At 42.7% G+C, this 18,012-nt stretch overlaps 1 protein-coding gene across 1 annotated transcript; it reads right to left on the reverse strand.

Moving 5' to 3' along the window:
- Window positions 1-1,280: 1,280 nt before the first annotated feature.
- On the reverse strand, window positions 1,281-17,215 carry LOC137346217 (zinc-binding protein A33-like). The gene is made up of 6 exons (XM_068009640.1): window positions 16,793-17,215; window positions 16,609-16,704; window positions 16,283-16,516; window positions 14,641-14,663; window positions 14,425-14,540; window positions 1,281-8,339 (listed from the first exon to the last, which is right to left on the reverse strand). Exons 1-6 carry the CDS (start codon window positions 17,198-17,200, stop codon window positions 7,789-7,791), a joined length of 1,428 nt encoding a protein of 475 aa, XP_067865741.1. The 5' UTR covers window positions 17,201-17,215; the 3' UTR covers window positions 1,281-7,788.
- Window positions 17,216-18,012: the final 797 nt, after the last annotated feature.

Consider the following 18,012-nt stretch of genomic DNA (forward strand, 5'->3'; position numbering starts at 1 on the left):
CTGGTGATTTATCCACTTTCATTGATGCTAAAATAAACAAATTCCAGGTGTTCAAATCTCCCAGATCTCTGTGCTCTTCCAATTCTGACCTCTTGCAAATTCCTGTTTTTCACACACCACCATTGGCCCAAGCTCTGGAATTCAATCCCTATACATCTCCACTGCTGCAACTCTCTCTCCAGCTTGAAGGCTATCCATAAACAAAGTGACTTCTGACAACACAGACAAGCGCTGAAGTCATCAATGCGTTCCCAGCTGCGCACAGGTCAGCTAGTCAGCAAACCCAGCCTTTTTGTCATTTTTTTTGTAAAAGTTCTTATTCCAGGAACCCCAAGCATTTACTTTCTGTGCAAGGAAGGGTCGCATTAAACAAACCAATTTACTCCGTTCATCAGTTAACTGTGAAACTTAAGTTTCTTTCAGTCTCATGGATAAACAAGCTCCCTGCTGGAGAGGCAGCTGCAGTTAGTTAATTAGATTAGAAGTGGTTTCTCTAGCCAGCAGTGCATGACTCAGCTCTGTAGCATTTCAGCTAGGATAAATACACGTTGTTAAGCCCACAAGGTAAGCAGACACGAAGATAGCAGCTCATGACTGAGTGCAGCTAGAGTGTGAACTTAGGAATTTGGTAAGTGAGGGAGGAGGTGCTGTTCTGACCTTTTACAAAACAGGAGTGGTCTGAGAAAGGGAGCTGGAGACCAGCAGCCAGTTTCGAGAGCTGAAGCTCAGAAGCATTATTTAGGTGAACAGGCAGGTGAGTGATTAGTGAGTTTTGTGTCTTTTTCTTTATCGGGGGCAGTAGTTTAACTGGTACTGGGAGACATTGCATTAAATTTATAGCTTAACTTTTTAAAGCAACTGATATAACTGCAGATAATCATTGAGTGGTATTTCTAAACCTAATTTGTTAAATAAAACACAATAAAGATGGCCGGGCAGGTTATGTGTTGCAGCTGTAGCATTTGGGAGCTGGTGGGAGCCTGCAAGATCCACTGCAATCACATCTGCAGTAAGTGTCAGCAACGTGAGGAACTTTGGCTCAGAGCTGATGAGCTGGAGTCTGAGCTTTGGACACTGTGATGAATTGTGGAGGGGGAACGTTACCTGCACACTTTGTTCCAGGAGTCAGTCCTACCCCTTAGGCTAGGTAATTCAGATTTGTTTTTTTCTCTCAGACAGGAAGGTGTGACTGCATCATTACCCTGCACAATTGACTTGTCCTTTCTCTTTAACTGCAAGAGGGGCAGGTATAGGGATTCAGAATGTAGCACTGGAGGAGCCTCAGCCCTTGCAATTGTCCAACATTTTCAATGTTCTTTCAGTTTGTGTGGATGAGAGCAGGGGCTGCATGGAGCGTGATGGAATATAGGTATAATAAGCTTGATTAAGTAGAATTTGGAAATAGTGCATGTATTATGCCTTTAGAGTTAAAGATTGAATAAATAGTTAGTTTTCAGAGCTCACTGAGGTTCCCCTTTAAGATGATAAGATGATAGAGTTAAATATTTCAAGGTCCCTGTTAGAATAGAATTGCTGTTAGCAGGGACTTGAGAGATAAACATACATTGAAATATCCTGTCAGTAAGCGGTAGCAACAAACTTAATTGGTTTGTTCAGACAGGTCAGCTTCAGAGGTTGCTGTGGGTACCATGGAAAGGGCAATTAACAATAAATGGAATGTACTCACAGGAACAAGAGAGGTCAAGTAAACACAATTATACACATTTTGACCAGATAAAGGCTCACAATTTCAAATTCTAGTAAAACATTAAATTAAAGATACGATTTTAAAAGGAACACAAGAAGGTCACATCCAATGCACAAGTCATATGACACCTTAGAAATGGTATAAATACGTGGTTTTGAAGCAAATACTTAGGGGTATTGAATCCTCAAACAACACTTCTCATTCCATGCCTTATTCAGGGATTTAAGGTACAACTTTATTTTAAATTTTGATGGGTATTCTGGATATTTTAAGATAATTTTACTGTAACAATAGCAAGGTTAAAATTTTGGATTCTGTGCTAGAAATAAGAATCTGTGTTACATTTCAGTAATATTTGATATTGTGATATTCGTATCCACTTAAGAAGTTTATTGCATGTTACATTCTTTAATATATATATAAAAGTTAATAAATCATCTCATGCAGTATTTTGTATACAACTACAAGAACCCCCTCTCTGTGTCTCTTTAAGTGGAGAGATGCGTATTGAAGAGAGTTTCCCAGACCCTTATAATATCTGGGATATTTAGGACTTAGCCATAAATATTAGAAATAGGCTATCCAAAAGATGGTAAAATTCTCTGTTGGCTTGCTTTCTTTGAGGGAAAGCTAGTGCAATTCTTTGGACCCAAATAAGTGTTTGAGAATTTGTTTGGTTTGAACTTGATTAAAGGAGATTCGTGGGGATGTGCTCCTGATTTGGTTTAGCCCCTATAAGGGGTTAAAGTCATAAATCACTTCAGGAGGATGAGAAAACTGACCACAGCACCATAATGCAGGGGGGCCATTCATTTGGGGGAGCTAAAAAGGAATGTACTCATAGTAGGGGACACTACAGTTATGGGGATAAATACAGGTCTCTGCAGCCAACAGTACGAGTCCCGAAGGCTGTGCTGCCTGCCTGGTGCCAGGGTTAAAGACATCTCCTCGGGACTGGAGAGAAACTTGGTGTGCGAGGGGAAGGATTCAGTTATCGTGGTCCATGTGGGTACCCAAGACATAGATAGAACTAAGAAAGAGGGGGTATGAGCAGCTAGGGGTTAAATTAAAAAACAGAATGACAAAGATAATAATCTCTGGATTACTACCTGAGCTATGAGTTAATTGGCATAGGGTCAATAAGTATTTAACTGCATGGCTCAAAGATTGATGTGGGAGAAACAGGTTTTGATTCATGGGGCACTGCTACAGTACTGGGGAAAGAGGGAGCTGTACCATTGGGACAGCCTTCACCTGAACCGTGCTTGAACCAGTGTCCTGGCGAATCATATAACTAGGGCTGTAGAGAGGGCTTTAAAATATATAGTGGAGGGAGGTGGGGGGATTTGCGTCAGGGGAGATTTGGAAAGTTAAAGAGAAAGGACAAGTACTGTAGCAGGGTGATGATGCAGTAATCAAAACCAGAATGTGACAGGAAGGGGAAAAGTATACAAACAGAAGAGTGCACCAGCAAATGAGATCAGAGTAGGCAAAATGGGTAAGAAGACAGAATTAAAGGCTCATTATCTGAATGCTCACAACATAAGATGGATGAATTGTTAGCACAAATAAAAACAAATGAGTATGCTATGATAGCCATTATAGAGACATGGTTGCAAGGTGACCAAGGCTAGTCCCTGAATATTCAAGGATATTTGACATTTCGGAAGGACAGGAGGAAATGAAAAAGAGGTGTGGTAGCTCTGTTAATAAAGTATGAGATCTGTACAACTGTGAGAAATGATCTTGGCTCGGAAGATCAGTTTGGGTTGAGATACGAAATAGCAAAGGAAAGAAGTCACTGGTGCGAGTAGATTATAGGGCCCCTAACAGTAGCTACAAGTTGGACAAAGTATATATCAAGAAATAATGGGGGCTTGCAAGAAAGGTACTGCAATAATCGTGGGTGATTTTTATCCTCAAATTGATTGAGCAAATCAAATTACAAAAATAGCCTGGAGGATGAGTTCATAGAATGAATTCGGGACAGTTTCCTAGACCAAAACATTCTAGAACCTACCAGTGATGAGGCTATTTTCAACCTGGCAATGTGTAATGAGACACAATTAATTAAAGACCTCGTAGTCAAGGATCCTCTAGGCAAGAGTGGTCATAACATGATAGAATTTCACATTCAGTTTTAGGATGAGAATTGTGGGGCTGAAACTAGTGTCTTACACTTAAATAAAACTAATTACAAGCGTACGAAGATAGAATTGGCTAAATGTAAATTAGGAAAATAAGTTAAGAGATATGATGGCAGAGAAGTGGTGGCAGACATTTAAGGAGATAAATCATAACTCTCAACAATGATATAGATTGAGGGAGAAATACTCTACCAGAAGGATGCACCATTCATGGCTAACTAGGGAAGTTAAGTGTGGCATGAAATTGAAAGTAAAGGCAGTCAATGCTGCAAAGATTAGTGGTAGGTCAAAAGATTGGGAACACTTTAGAAACCAGCAAAGAATACCTAAAAAAAATAAAGAGAGCAAAATTGGAGTATGAGAGAAAATTAGCAAGAAATATAAAAACTAAAATATACACTAAATATACACTAAAGTTCCAACTAATATATAAAAGGAAAAAGTAGCTAAAGTGAGCATTGGTCCCTTAGCAGTTGAGACTGGGGAATTCATAATGGGAAACAAGGAAATGGCAGAGACTTTGAACAAGTATTGTGTATCTGTCTTCACAGTAGAAGACTCAAAAAGCATCCCAATAATAGCAGAAAGTCAGGAGGCAAAAGGGAGGGAGGAGCTTGAAATAATCACTATCACTAGAGAGAAAGTGATGCGACTCCTAATGGGACTAAAGGCTGACAAGCCCCGAGAGCCAATGGCCTGCATCCAAGGGTCTTAAAGGAAGTGGCTGCAGAAATAGTGGATGCATTGGTTCTAATCTTACAAAATTGTCCAGATTGGAAAGATCCCGGTAGATCGGAAAACCGCAAATGTGACACCTCTGTTCAAGAAAGGAAAGAAAGAGAAAGAGGAAACAATAGGACAGTTAGCGTAACATCTGTCACTGGGAAAATGCTAGAATCCATTCTTAAAGAGGTAGTAGCAGGACATCTAGAAAATCATAATATAATCAGGCGGAGCCAAAATAGTTTTGTGAAAGGGAAATCTTGTTTGCCAAATTTATTAGAGTTCTTTGAGGATGAAACAAGCAGGGTGGATAATGGGGAACCAGTAGATGTAGTGTATTTGGATTTCCAAAAGGCATTCAATAAGGTGCCACATAAAAGATTACTATACAAGATAAAAGTTCATGGTGTTGGGGGTTATATATTAGCATGGATACAGAACTCGATAACTAACATGAAACAGAGTCTGGATAAATGGGTCAGTTTTAGGTTGCCAAGCTGTACCTAGTGGAGTGTCACAGGGATCATTGCTGGGGCCTCAACTATCTACAATGTATATTTATGACTTTAATGAAGACACCAACTGTATTGTAGCCATATTTGCTGACAGTACGAAGATAGGTAGGAAATCAAGTTGTGAGGAGGATGCAAGTAGTCTGCAAAGGGTACAGATAAGTTAAGTAAGTGGGCAAAAATTTAGCAGATGAAGTATAATGTGGGAAAATGTGAAGTTGCCCACTTTGGTGGGAAGAATAGAAAAGCAGAATATTATTTAACTTGAGAGTGCTTACAGGATGCTGCAGTACAGAGGCACCTGGGTGTCCTTGTACACGAATCATAAAAAGTCAGCCTGCAGGTACACAAGAAATTAGGACAGCAAATGGAATCTTGGCCTTTATTGCTAGGGGATGGAATATAAAAGTAGGGAAGTCTTGCTACAACTGTACAGGGCATTGATGAGACCATATTTAGAGTACTGCGTACAGTACAGGAGGGATGTACTTGCATCAGAAGCAGTTCAGAGATGCTCCACTAGGCTGATTCCTGAGATGAGGGGTTTGTCTTCTGAGCAAAGGTTGAGCAGTTTGGGTCTATACTCATTGGAGGTGGCAGAGATGGGGGTAGTTTGTGGCATGTGAGGGGTGGTGCTGGAGGACTGGAGCAATGCAAGTATTACAACACTGTTCATTAAAGGAGAGGGACAAACCCAAAAATGACAGACCACATAGCCTAACATAAGTGTTGGGGAAATTTTCAGACACAAAATTAATTGACAAGTGGAAAAGTGTGGGATAGCAAATGAAAGTCAGCATAGATTTATTAAAGGAAAATCATTTGAGCAACTTGATTTAGTTCATGTATGAAGTAAGAAAATGTCTATTCGAGTACTGTGGTTGATGCTGTGTATATGGACTTTCAAAAAACATTTGCTAATGTACCACATACTAAACCTGTTAGCAAATTTAAAGCCCTTAGGATTAAAGAGTCAGTGGCAACTTCGATACAAAATTAGTTAAGGGACTGAAGCTGAGAATGGTTGTTCATCCAACATAGAAGGAAACATACAGTGATGTTCTCCAAGAGTCAGTAGTAGAACCATTGCTTCTTTTGATATATCATTGACCTTAAATGGGGAATTCAGGGCACATTTTAAAATTTGTTGATGACATAAAACTCCTAAATGCAGAAAACAATGAGAAGGATAGGAACTTACTTCAGGAGGGCATGCACAGCCTGGTGAAGTGGCAGATGCAATTTAACGTGGAGAAGTGTGAACTGATACATTTTGATACGAAAAATGAGGAGGGTAAAACAAACTAAACATTACAATTTTAAATGGTCTGCAACAACAAAGACCTTCAGTGTATGTATATAAATCTTTGAAGGTGGCAGGACCAGTTGAGAAGAATGTTGATAAAGCATATGGGATCCTTGGCTTTATTAATAGAAGTACAAAAGCAAGGAGGTTATGCTAAATCTTTATTCACTGGTTAGGCCTCAGCTGAAGTCTTGTGTTCAGTTTGATGCATCACATTGTAGGAAGGATACCAAGACCTTAGAGTGATTGCAGAAGAGATTTAGTAGAATGTTACCAGGGATGTGGGACTTCAGTTATGTGGAGAGACTGGAGAATCTGGGATTGTGCTCCTTAGAGCAGAGAAGGTTAAGAAGAGGTTTGATAGAGATGTGCAAAATCTAATGGAGTAAATAAGGTGAACCTGGTTTCTGTCGCATATGGGTTGGTAATCAACGGGCACAGGTTTCTGGTGATTGGCAAAAGTACCAGAGGCAATATAATGGGAAAAAATTATACAGCCAGTTGTTGTGATATGGAATGCACTGACTGAAAGGGTGATAGAAGCAGATTCACTGGTAACTCTCAGAAGGGAATTGGTTTGTAAGTGGAAAATTTACAGGGCCATGGGGAAAAAATAGCCCAGTGGGATTAATTGAATAGCTCTACCAAAGAGCCTGCACAGAAACGATGGAAGAATGGCCCCCTCCACCTGTGATTTATTATTCTAGGATTCCAGATGTTCCACCGTTTAAGGAATGGAAACATTGCTTTCTTAAACCAAAGCCCAAGCCACACATTGATCTGCCTAATGACCCTCCGTCTCTTCGTTAGCTTGTGGCATGGGTAGAATTTCAGAAAATACCACATGTGAGGTTCTTCTCTTAGCTTTCTTCTACCCGATTATGAGTTTTGACCCCTTTGTAACAGAGACACCTCTAGATACTGAGGTCCCTCTACTACTCCCACGCCCAGAATGGTTTTCCCCAGTGCCTCGCCTATAAAAGGTTTGCCATGTCTTGGATACACCCCTTTGTCATGTACTTCCACTGATGTCCTATCTCATTCTGGATCATCTCCTCTTCCCCTCTTTACCTTTAACTTCCCAAATGGTGTCATAAATTCCCTTGGTGTATTTCTGCCATCTTTTAACTCTCCCTTTCTCTGTGATGATTCTTGATCTTGTTTTTTTTTAAATTGTATTTTACAAGACTGTCTGGAGCAGTTGCCATGCGTTTCTTTTACTGCATTGATTAACCTGACAAATATCACTAGCAAGGCATCCTCACTCAGTTGTACGTGCCCTGACCTCAGGTGAGAGTTGGATCACCTACATCAGCTGTAACTGAGACCGACGCCATCAGTTTCAAGTTGGCAGGAGACAGGTAAATAGTGTGAAATTATGGGATGGTCCTGTTAGTGACCTTTCACCCCACAGATGTTCAGCGGTGCTAAGTTTTTCCCGCCGTCATTCAGACCCGGGCTGAAGAATGGAAAGAGTTTCTCAGTGAAAGTGTGGGTGAAAGTGTGGAGATGGGACATGTTGTCCGCATTGTAAAATGACACCTGTCCGGCCTCATAGTCCAGGAACACTCCGATCATGCGGGGATTCATACTCGGGGTGAGAGGAGTATCGGAGGGGGATGTGCGGGCAACATAAACACTTCTCGGATCCAGCCACACGGTCCAGTATCCGGCCTCAGGCGTCGCGTCGATTCTCCCTTTTCTCTGGGTAAACTGTCGGGCCACTCCCAGTCCCCACCATGTCTTACTCCCCACTTCCACCTCCCAGTAATGTCTCCCTGATGCGAATCCCTCCAATCCCAGGACACAGGGCCATGTATCAAATCTCTCGGGGGCGGCCGGGAAAACCTGCCATGTGTCTCCGTCTCTCACACTGGTCCTGTCCGCAGATAAGACGAGCCAAGGATTCGCTGTACACGGATCCAGAGTCAGAGAGGCTGGAGCTGAGTGTAAGAAACAATAAGGGATTGAGCGATTTCATTTGCTGGTGATGTCTTCAAACACTTGCCCGTTTTAAACTGAACAATCAAGTGATTCCCGTGAACACCAGTGTTTTAAATGTGCTCCACTTTCTGTTATTGGACTCTGCTCCCACCCGGGTGTTTAGGCTCTGAGGCCGCTCTGGCCTCTGCTGGACTCAGCGATCCTGATCAGAAACTCTGCGGCCCCCAGTCCCCTGCTGTTATCACCGGCTGCAGAGTGACCCATGGACCTTCAGAAATGCACTAAGGATCCGTGCCAGAGGCTACGGCGTGACTTGGAAACGGCAGAGGGGAAAGGTACAGACACCGAGAGGAAAGATAGAAGGGAATGAAAAAGGGGTAAAAGAATCAAAAGTAGGAACTGCTGTAGAAGGGAAGAGGAAATGGATATTTTAAAAATCTCAACAGAGGAATAAAAAGGAGAGATTTGGGAGAGGAAGGAAGGAAATGATTTACTGCAGGTGGAAAATAGAAAGATGAGGGAGATAAAGAATCCAGGCAGAGAAAAGGTTTTAGAACACTCTTCCTCAAAAGGCGGTGGAAGCAGAGCCTTTGAATATTTTTAAGGCAGAGGTAGATAGATTCATGATAAGCAAGGGGGTGGAAGGATATCTGGGATAAGCGGGAATGTGGAGTTGAGGTTACAATCAGATCAGCCATGATCTTGTTGAATGGCGGAGCAAGTTCGAGGGTCCGAGTGGCCTACTCCTGCTCCGAATTCGTATGTTCATTGAAGGAAGGTAATAAAGACATGGACAAAGAGACAGCAGTCTGAGTGGCATTTCGACAGGAGACCCTCCTCACCGCCCTGAGAACACATCTTGTTTATGATTGAGTGAGTGAGACAAATGCTGACCAACTCCTCCTCAGCCATGAGTGGAGGACAGTCACATTCATCAACAGGAACCTTCCCATTACTCTAGAGAAGGAGGTCATAGAACCATAGAAAAATTACGGCACAGAAGGAGGCCATTCAGCCCATCATGTCTGTGCTGGCTGAAATATCTAGCCACCCAATCTAACCCATCTTCTAGTGCCTTGCAGGTTACAGTACTTCAGGTGCATTTCCAGGTACCTTTTAAATGAATTGAGGGTTTCTGCCTCCACCACCAACCAGGCAGTGAATTCCAGACACCCACCACCCTCTGGGTGAAAAAGATTATCCTCATGTCCCTCTAATCCTTCCACTAATCGCCTTAAATCTGTACCCCCTGGTAATTGACCTCTCCACTAGGGAAAACAGATCTACTCTAGCTAGGGCCCTCATAATTTTGTACACCTCTCTTCAAAGGAAAACAACCCTAGCCTATCCAATCTTTCCTTGTAGCTGCAACTTTCAAGTCCTGGCAACATTCTTGTAAATCTCCTCAGTACTCTCTCCAGAGCAATTATGTCTTTCCTGTAATGTGGTGACCAGAACTGTACACAATACTCCAGCTGTGGCCTAACCAGCGTTTTATACAGTTCCAGACTTACATTCCTGCTTTTGTATTCAATACCTCGGCCAATAAAGGAAAGCATTTCATGTGCCTTCTTCACCTCTCTATCTACCTATCCTGCCACCTTTAGGGACCTGTGGACATGCACTCCAAGGCCTCTCACTTCTTCTACCCCTCTCAATATCCTCCCATTTATTATGTATTCCCTCACTTTGTTTGCCTTCCCCAAATGCATTACCTCATACTTCTCTGGATTGAATTCTATCTGCCACTTTTCCGCCAACTCAACCAAACCATTGATATCATTCTGGAGTCTACAGCTATCCTCTTCACTATCAACTACACGGCCAATTTTTGTGTCATCAGCAAATTTCCCAATCATGCCTCCCACATTTAAGTCCAAATCATTAATGTATACCACAAACAGCAAGGGTCCCAATACCGAGCCCTGTGGAACGCCACTGCAAACTGCTTTCCATTCACAAAAACATCTGTCGACTACTACTCTTTGTTTCCTGTCACTGAGCCAATTTTGGATCCAACCTGCCACATTCCCCTGTATCCCATGCAATTTTATTTTTCTGACTAGTCTGCCATGCGGGACTTTGTCAAATGTCTTACTAAAATCCATGTAGAGCACAACCACTGCACTACCGTCATCAATCCTCCTTGTTCCTTCCTCAGAATACTCAAGCAAGTTAATAAGGCATGACCTTCCCTTAACAAATCCATGCTGACTATCGTTGATTAATCTGTGCCTTTCTAAGTGGCAGTTTATCCTGTCCCTCAGAATTGATTCTAATAATTTACCCACTACCGAGTTCAGACTGACTGGCCTATAGTTATTTGGCCTATCCTTCGCACCCTTTTTAAACAATGGTATAACGATCACAGACCTCCAATCCTCTGGCACCTCTCCCATATCCAGTGAGGATTTGAAGATGATCCTCAGAGCATCTGCTATTTCCTCCCTGACTTTCTTTAACAACCTGGGATACAATCCATCCTACCCTGGCGATTTAGCCGCTTTCAAGGATGTCAGACCCTCTAGTACTTCCTCTCTCATTATGCTTATTGTATCTAATATTTCACACTCCTCCTCTTTAACTATGATGTCTGCATCAGCCCTCTCCTTTGTGAAGACAGAGACAAAAAAATCCATTAAGAACCCTGCCCACTTCTTCTGCATCCACGTGTAAGTTCCCTTGTACATCTCTGATAGGCCCAACCCTTTCCTTAGTCATCCTCTTGCTCTTAACGTACTGATACAACATCTTTGGTTTTTCCTTGATTTTACCTTCCAATAATTTTTCATGTCCTCTCTTTGCTCTTCTAATTTCCCTTTTTACTTCACCCCTGCAACTTTCTATACTCCTCTAGGTTTTCTAAAGTATGAAGTTTTTTGTAATCGTCAAAAGCTTTCTTTTGTGGCTTTAACTTAACCTGTAAGCTTCTAGATAACCAGGGAGCTCTAGATTTGGCTGTACCACCCTTTATCCTTGTGGGCACTGTGCCCATAGAATCTCGCTTTTGAATGCCTCCCACTGGTTTGCCACTGATTTTCCTTCAAGTAGCTGTATCCAGTCCACTTTTGCCAGGTCACCTCTCAGTTTCTTAAAATTTGCCTTCCCCCAATTTGAAACCTTTACTCCAGTTTTATCTTTATCCTTTTCCATGATTATGCTAAGACTAACTGTATTATGGTCACTATCTCCAAAATGGTCACCCACTGTTACTTTATCCACTTGCCCAGCGTCATTACTGAAGACTAAATCTCGAATTGTGCCACTTCTTGTTGGGCTTGTTACGTGCTGGCTAAAAAAAGTTCTCTTGAACTCAGTTCAAGAATTTTGTCCCCTCTGTGCCCTTCACAATGTTTGTATCCCAGTTGATATTGGGGTAGTTGAAATCTCCAACTATTATTACCCTATTGTTTTTGCACTCAGAGATTTGCCTACATATTTGTTCTTGTTCTTCTTTCTCCCCCTCACTATTTGGGGGTCTATAGTGCACTCCTAGTGGTGTGGCTGCCCCTTTTTAATTTCTGATCTCCACCCATATGGCCTCATTTGATGATTCATTTAGCATATCATCCCTTCTCACAGCTGTTATTGATTCCTTAACCAATAATGCTACGCCCCCTCCTTTTTTTTATTCCCCCTCTCTATCCCACCTGAAAACTCTATATCCAGGGATGCTGAGCTGCCATTCTTGCCCCTCTTTAAGCCAAGTTTCTATTATAGCAATGATATAATGCTGCCATGTGTCAATCTGTGCCCTCAGCTCATCGGCTTTATTTGCTATACTCCCTGCATATAAATAAATACTTTTCAACACTGCCAAATTCTTGTGCTTTTAACCTTTGCTTCTTCTGTCTTTCAGAGTCACTTGCTAATTTTTTGGCCTCCCGTTCCCTGCCCTGAAATTGTCCTCTCTGAAACAGCCCTCAGGTGCCCATCCCCCTACTAAACTACTTTAAACCATTGCCAACAGCTCTAGCAAACCTTCCTGCAAGGATATTTGTCCCAGTCCTGTTCAGGTGTAGACCGTCCAGCTTGTACAGGTCCCACCTTCCCCAGAACTGGTCCCAATGTCCCAGAAATATGAAGCCCTCCCTCCTGCACCATCTCTCAAGCCTTGTATTCATCTGGTGTATTCTCCTATTTCTATACTCACTATCACATGGCCTTGGAAGTAATCTGGAGATTACTACCTTTGAGGTCCTGCTTGCTAATCTCTTTCCTAACTCCCTAAACTCAGCCTACAGGACCACATCCCTCTTTCTCCCTATATCGTTGTTATCAATGTGGACCACGACCACTGGCTGTGTACCCTCACCCTCCAGAATGCCCTGTAGCCACTCACTGATATCCATGACCCTTGCACCCGGAAGGCAATATACCATCCTGGAATCACGTCTGCGACCACAGAAACGCCTGAGTGTTCCCCTAACTTTAAAATCCCTTACCACTATTGCTCTCTTGTCTTTTTCCTCCCTCCCTGCAGAGCTGAACCACCCATGGTGCTCTGGTCATGACTCTCACTGCACTCTCTAGAGGAACCCTCTCTCCCATCGGTACTCAGAACTGAATACCGGCTATAAATTAGGATGCTCTCCAGAGATCTGCACTACCTGCCTTGACCTTCTTGTCTGTCTGGCAGCCACCCAGTCCCTCTCTGCCTGTGCTCTCTTTAGCTCCGGTGTGACTACCTCGCAAAATGTGCTATCCACGTAGTTCTCTGCCTTGCGAATGCACCACAGTAACTCCAGCCATCGCTTGATTTATGAAAGGTGGAGCTCAAGCTTCTACAGCTGGTGACACTTGCTGCAGATTTTTTTGTCAAGGACACATGGTGCATCCACAACTTCCCACGTACCACAGGAGGCACATTCCACTTGGTCGAACTGCCCTGCCATACCGTTGCTTTACAAACTAATTATTGCTAATGTAATAAGTAGAATAACTTGCCAATCAGCATCTTGCCCTGTACCATGGAGGCCAAAAAGGCAGCAAAGAAAGAGACCAAAGTGCACCTCCTTCCTCTAATCAGTAAAGTCCCTCACGCACAACTCACAGCCTTACTCTCTGTCCAAACAGCACTATTCTTATTCGGTCACTCCATTCTAATGTAATTTGACTATCTGGAGATCCCCAAGTAATGCTTGAGTTCTACACCCCGTATGAGGATTGCCCGTGTCAGCACTGTCTACATACGACCCACATACCGTCAGCACAGAGGCCATGAGTGGAGATCTAAACTGTACTCTTCACTCCCAATGGGACAAGCTTTCAGTGGTCACAGGACATGAGGAGAAGCAGCTGGTTCAATCCAAAAGCAAAGTAGTGATCTTGGCCTGGGGGATGTATGGCAGGTCCACAGTCCAAAGTGAAGACATTCGTCTTCTGCTTGAACCTTCAGAAGAACTCTCCTGGAAAAATATTCTTTCCTGAAGCAACAAAGCCTTTCCTGCCTAACCTGTGTAATGTGAGATAAACAGGATTTACACCAATTATCCTCCATTCAGACCTTGGAGCCTCAAACCTGCCCTCTTACATGACTTAAAGTCCCTCCCTATCTCTAGGCCCTCCCTATCTCTAGGCAAAGCTAATCTCCTCGCATATACCTTAAGGTGCAAAATACATGGCTAAAATCTTAGCACAGTCACTCTGTTCCCCAATTTCAGAGAGTGAACTCCAATCTAGGTAAAAACATGTCAAATGATGCCCTCCCAAGTTTTACAAAGCCATAATGCTGGAGCTTTCTGTCCTCCCAGTCCCATACATTTAATGATCACTGATATCCATGTCTAGTCTGGAGGTCAGGACATTGGCCAATATTTTATAGTTAGCATTAAGGGGTGTGCATAATGATCATGCCCTCCGACTCACCCTCGTACAGTATGCTTGGAGACAATGAAAAGTAAGGTAATGCCCACATGATCATTATGCACGCCCCTTAATGTTGAATATAAAACATTGGCCAAGGTCCTGACCTCTACATTAGACAGGGATATCAGCGTTCACTTAATTTATGGGACTAGGAGCCGGTTTAAGCTCTTCTCTTTGTTTATGGATCAGGAAAAGGAAACGAAGGGTTTTTTTTACCGGGATTAATGGCATATATCATTTCTCTCCACGTTGTGTACTGTAAAGGGCCGTTGAACTTTCCAATCGACAGCATGGCCTCTGCTAATGGTCGTTCTTTGTAGTCCTCAATGGTCCTATAAATATTTTTAAAAAGTTGATGTTATAAATTGAACATAAACGTTTTGCTGAATTATTTTACTAAATTGTGGAGTGTCAGTAAACATCTTGTCCTACCTCCTCTTCTGACAAGTTACCTCCTGAAATAAATAAAACATAAATCCGGCATTTATATATTTCTTGTATTTCTGTTATGCTGAAAGGCATTCTTAATATCTCTTGCATTTCTATTTTGCAGTTGTGGTGTGGACCAACGTGTGATGCTCACTGGGTGGTAAGAACATGAAGGTGAAGGAGATTGGGACGAAGGGAGAAGAATTCTGACTGAAGATATCATCGCTGGGGTTCATATTGGACTTTTTAAAAAATACAGACAGTATAACTGAAAAAAGGACTCTCTCTCTCTCTCTCTCTCTCTCACATACACACACATAGGCAAGTCAGGACATGCCACTAACATGGTAGCCCGGGCAATTACAACATCAGACAGTCTGTCTACAACAATTGTCATGGACAATGACCCTTTGGAATGTAAGCGAATGGTTACCTCCTTGCCTTACCAATATGCAGATATCACATCCAATGCTGGTATGCCCCCAAGGCCCCCCCTACCCCCGCCCTCCCAGCCTTAAGAGCAGATATGACCACATGCAGGTGGTCCTGCATAGCCAGGGTGGGATTGATAAGGCATTGAAACCCAGTCGACCCAATTCAAGACATTACCTTATATGTCGAGGTACCAGGGTCAGAAAGGGTATAAAGCCACAGCTCACAAGGCCATTGTTGCTGAAGCTGGGAAATGTGACTTGGTCAGTCACAGGAAGTCGTGTGGAAGGATTCGATCAGCGGATCTGACCACCCGGGAACGAGCTACTGTGCGCGGGTCCACTAAGCAACTAGTGTTGTAAATATATACTATTGCTTGATGAGTTTATAAAGGTGTTTCCACATAAAGTGGAAATGGTATCCAAAGCTTGTTTAGTATGATTGCTACTCATTACGGGGGTGCAGACCATAGAGGGAAGTGAGACCCCCTTTTTAAGAGTCTTTCAACAGAGACTGGCCGTTTACATACGGACAGCAGAAATGTCTTCCAGATTGTTGCAAGCTGCTGATAATTCAGAATTCTCACTGAAATTAAAAAAATAATTTCGGCAGGTAACAGACGTGCAGATATTCGGTACCCCGAAGGGTTAGTGTGCGCCCTTTTACTTCAGTGGTGTGTGCGGCAAACCACTTCCTTTGCGTTTGTGTTACTTTAGTGACATTCAATGCCGCTGCTCTGAATTTACTTTAAACGTTTTCCCTTGTTGTGAACCTGATGCCACACAGATAGGAAGAAGATAAATTTGAATATCAGACAGCGGAAATTTCACCAAAAATTATTAAAGACATGTTAGAAAGAAGAAGCAGTTGAAAAATGTCATTTATGTTGCCATTTTCCGCAACTGAGCATCAGTGTCACGAAAGGACACGCGCCCACAGTACCGGCCACACCCAAAGAAACAAGCAATGTAACTGGAATGTAATGAGTTCGGGAGAGCAAGATACTCTTGGGAAACACTGCAATAAGTGCAAACTAATTATCAAGACCACAGCAACTCGCTCCCGGCATTTTGCAGACAATGACCCAGGCCATTAGTTCAGACCTATCCCGGAATAGACAAATCATTGATTCGATTTTTTTTCCTGTAAATTCTCGATTTATACCAACATTGTCATCAGTTACTTTCCAATTAACCCACAGTATAATCCTCACCTTCAGAAATATCAGCCCGTCTTGTTGTTCCATCTGTTTCTGCAACTTTGAAAGCTCCTCCTCAATAGAATTTAAATTCTCTTGAATTTCTCGAAGGTTTTTCTCCATTGTATCGAGAATCCTCTCCTCTTGTTCCCTGAGATCTCTGATTAAACGCTGCTCTTTCTCAGTGAGAATCTGATGCATTTTAGCAAACTCGGATGTGATGTGGGTTTGCAGACTGCTCGACTGTTCCTACCAGATGGATAGTGAAAAATAATCATGTACCGTGATAAAGGGAACAAAACTAACTGAAATCCCAAAGAATCAGCACAGGGAGAACTTACCCTAACTTCAGAAATCTTCAGCTTCTGTTTCAGTTCCGTTTCCAGAAACACCGATTTCTTCTCTGTCAGGGATTCTGAAGAAATTTTCAGCTGATCCTGGGAGGGATAGAAAATCACAGAATGAAAGACTTAGACTATGAAAACATGATAAAATAATCAGGTGATAAAATCTGTTCCACTTTACCTTGTAGATTACAACAGCTTCTTTAATCGGTATGAAGTTGTGAGATTTGTGTTCCCGCGCATCTCTACAAATCACACAGATCAGTTTCTTGTCAGTTTCACAAAACAGCTTCAGTTCTTCCTGATGTTCCTCACACTGAAGTTTACTTTCCTTCTCTTTCGGATTCAGGTTTAATTTCCGAGCTTTCTCCGCCAGACTCGCTAAGGCCCGACTGATCCTCAAGTATCTGTCCGGAAATTCCTCTCTACATTCCGGGCAGGAGTTTCTCTCCTTTTCCCAACACTGTGTGATACAGGAACGGCAGAAGTTGTGTCCACACTCCAGTGAAACCGGATCGGTGAAGAAATCCAGACAAATGGGACAAGTTACCTCCTCGGTCCAACTCTCGGGCTGCTGTCTGGAAGTCATGTTCACACTCAGCGCTTCCTGATTCAAACCGCTTTCAGTTTCGCTGCCCGTGTGTTCCCGAACACATTCGGTTCAGTGATTTCCCGATCAGGAAAACTGCAATACTCAGGGAATTCACTCCCTCCTTTAAACTCCAGCTGGATTCCATCAATAGGTGTCACTGCAGGACAATATTTCTCAACCAGGTATTTTTGTAGGTTTTCTGTAAAAGCTCTTGTTCCTGGAACCCCGTGTGTTTACTTTATGTTCAGTGAAGGACTGCATTAAACAAACCGATTTACTCCGTGTATCAGTTTAATGTTGTATGGAGCCAGTACACGAAGAACGCGACATGAAGTCCTGTGACGTTGACCACAAGTCGTGGGAGTCAGTTGCCAGTGATCACCAGAGCTGGTGGACAACCATAAAGGCGGGGCTAAAGAGTGGCGAGTGGAAGAGACTTAGCAGTTGGCAGGAAAAAAGACAGAAGCGCACGGAGAGAGCCAACTGTGTAACAGCCCCGACAACCAATTTTATCTGTAGCACCTGTGGAAGAGTCTGTCAGTCTAGAATTGGCCTTTATAGCCACTCCAGGCGCTGCTTCACAAACCACTGACCACCTCCAGGCGCTTACCCATTGTCTCCGAGACAAGGAAGCCAAAGAAGGAGCCAGGAAACACGCTCTGAAAGTGCTGAAGTAACTGTTCTTATTTCAAATCTTTTGCAGGTGATGTGAGCTTGTCAGAAATTATCTGTGATATTTATCCTGTATTGGTTAGAATATTTAAGTGCAACATGCACCTTACATTGGTATGATTTTTATTACAGTTTAT

The sequence above is a fragment of the Heterodontus francisci genome, chromosome 29, assembly GCF_036365525.1.
Source record: "Heterodontus francisci isolate sHetFra1 chromosome 29, sHetFra1.hap1, whole genome shotgun sequence".
Classification (NCBI taxonomy): domain Eukaryota; kingdom Metazoa; phylum Chordata; class Chondrichthyes; order Heterodontiformes; family Heterodontidae; genus Heterodontus; species Heterodontus francisci.

Excerpts from the sequence above, each read along its gene's own strand:
- LOC137346217 (XM_068009640.1), bottom strand. The coding sequence starts at position 17,200 with ATGACTTCCAGACAGCAGCCCGAGAGTTGGACCGAGGAGGTAACTTGT. Across the intron at positions 16,705-16,792 it reads AAGCTGTTGTAATCTACAAG|GATCAGCTGAAAATTTCTTC; the intron begins GTAAAGTGGAAC and ends TATCCCTCCCAG. Across the intron at positions 16,517-16,608 it reads TGAAGATTTCTGAAGTTAGG|GAACAGTCGAGCAGTCTGCA; the intron begins GTAAGTTCTCCC and ends TCCATCTGGTAG.